At 49.4% G+C, this 2319-nt stretch overlaps 1 protein-coding gene across 1 annotated transcript in view; it reads left to right on the forward strand.

Annotated features, from left to right (window-relative positions):
* Nucleotides 1-1982: 1982 nt before the first annotated feature.
* The window catches only part of LOC111822259 (uncharacterized), a 151156-nt gene continuing 150819 nt past the window's right edge, over nucleotides 1983-2319 (forward strand). The window contains exon 1 of the mRNA XM_023740043.1: nucleotides 1983-2043. Within this exon, the coding sequence (XP_023595811.1) occupies nucleotides 1983-2043 (61 nt within the window). The remainder of the gene's footprint in view (nucleotides 2044-2319) is intronic.

The following is a 2319-nucleotide window of genomic DNA, read 5'->3' on the forward strand; positions in this document are numbered from 1 at the left end:
AGCAGGAAACATTGACACACTACCGTTAATACAGACTATTTTATTTTTTCCTCTCAGAGCTATGCTTCCTTAAATATTCAGTCCATGAAACTTTCCTTTTATGGAAATGAAGTTGTAAAGAATGGATACCACATACACAACAACTTTCTGAAAGTCATATATTAATTTACTTTTTGAGCCAAAGAGCAAAACAAAGATTAAATAGAAGATAGGAATGTAAATAAGGGCATTTGAGTTCTTTTTCTTAGAGGAGGCTACTTCAAATCCGTCGACTTTTATTTTAAATAAGGCTGATGATTTCTGAAACTTCCCCTACAGCAATGATGGTGAAAATAACTTAGGCCGTATTTCCAGATTAATTGTAACACTATTAGATTTTATATTTCTTTAACTGTGTGTTGGTTGGTGTGGCTGAAATAATGAGATTATAGGGTGGTCCAATTGTTTGGTTCAAACAGACATGCACACCCTTAGGCTTAATTATCGTGAATAAATCAGTCCCACCCCAAACTCATTGGCTGTCACTGACAATAGCTTTAACTGTATTCGCACAATGTAAGGAATTCATTGAGCATGCTACGACTCACAACGAAAACTTTAGCTGTTAAAGCAACTGCTGATTCTCAGAGATTAGTTTTTCTTCAATGTGTAGCACCTGCAATTCTACCCAATTTAAACTTTAGTCACGTCGCTCTTCAAGACAGACTAAACAGGGCTGTGATTTTTTAACTTTTTTTTTGCTTACCATGAAATACACTTTTCTTTCTACTCTTAAAGTGACTAATTTTTAAAAAAAGATACAACTGAAAACTTTTCCCCACTATCGTATTTACTCTGAGAAACACGGCAAAGTAAAATTCACGGTTCAGCTACTGCTGATTTTCCACAGTTTTATTTATTAGGTCATCAGTTTCCAGTTTGCTGCTGTTTTAAAAGGCGTTTCTAAATCGAAAAGGGAGAAAGCCTATCCGTAGACTAAGGGGTCTGCTATTTGTTTCCATCGGTGAGCTGCGTTCGAAGGGCGTGAAAGCAGAAGAGACGAGTTGGGGCGGAAATTAGCGACTTAATAAGACGCCCAGCTCCAGAGAAAGCCGGCCGGGTGTTAGAAACAAATAGAGCAGAAGAGATTTGGGGCTAATTAAAAACAACCACAGGGCACTCCTCCTCTTGTTATCTGGGACCCGGTCTCCTGCATTTCCAGAGATGAGGGGCGGGGATTAATTTGGATTCAAATTTAAAGCGGGACTCCAGCGCTTGGCTCAGCAGGTGCCTCAAGGGCTGCTCCCCTCAGCGGGCGTTTCCGCCCCTACCTGCCCACAAGGCCGGAGATTACCTAGCAGGGGGGCGGCCGCTCCTTTGTTGTTAAGTGCTTCAACAGCGCGGAAAATCTTAAAAAAGTGCGGAGCGGAGGGCACCCCGACGATGATCCGCCGACGGACCCTCGTGCGCTTCCACGCTCTTGGCCACTGTGTCCACTGCCTTTCTGTTGGCATACTGCTGGCAACTGTGGGAAGCCGGAGCAAAGCCGGGAGGGGAGGGGAGGGGAGAGGAGGCGGGAGCAGGGAGGAAAAGAAGACATTGACGCTCAAGCTACTACATTTTACAGGCACGAAAAGCCAAGGGAGCGGAGAGGGATAGCGCATGCGCTGATTGCATTTCAGGCGCGTGGAGAAAATCACGCATGTGCAGAACCAAGGCGATAAAATGAAGCAAAGGGGCTACTGGCGCATTGAGGGCGCTTCAGCTACCGGAGAGCCGGCGCTCCGGAGGCGCGTGCGCAGAACGCGCGAGGTGGGTGGGGCTCTTCCAAGGGGGCGGGCTGCGAGCAGAGCCGGCCTCTCGCGCCCCCTGGCGCGAGCCCGGAGAGAGGAAGGTGCGGGAGGGGGCGGAGAAGAGGGAGGAGGCAAGGAGGGCGGGAGGGGGAGGGGAGCGGGAGCGAGGGAGGGTTTATCGACCCGGCGATTTTGGTTAAAATATTCAAAATGGCGGACGGAGGAGCAGCGAGTCAAGATGAGAGTTCAGCCGCGGCGGCAGCAGCAGCAGGTAATCATTACAGCATTTTACATATTCATATTCATACTCAACCCCGGCTCCCGCTGCCCCCCCCCGCAACTTAGCATAATTTATTAGTACTCAGGATTATTATAATTAACGGCGGGGAGATGGGGGGTCGGGGAGCGCGGAGCCCCCGCCGGGCGCCGAACGGAGGGGGAAAGAGGGTCGGAGCAGCCAGGCGGAGGGGGAAGACAAGGGGCAAAGGGGACTGCGATCCACCGCCCTTCTCCTGCTCCCGGCCCACCCCGCCGCCCGTTCGCCGGC

The sequence above is a fragment of the Trichechus manatus genome, unplaced genomic scaffold, assembly GCF_000243295.1.
Source record: "Trichechus manatus latirostris isolate Lorelei unplaced genomic scaffold, TriManLat1.0 scaffold00145, whole genome shotgun sequence".
In the NCBI taxonomy this organism is placed as follows: domain Eukaryota; kingdom Metazoa; phylum Chordata; class Mammalia; order Sirenia; family Trichechidae; genus Trichechus; species Trichechus manatus.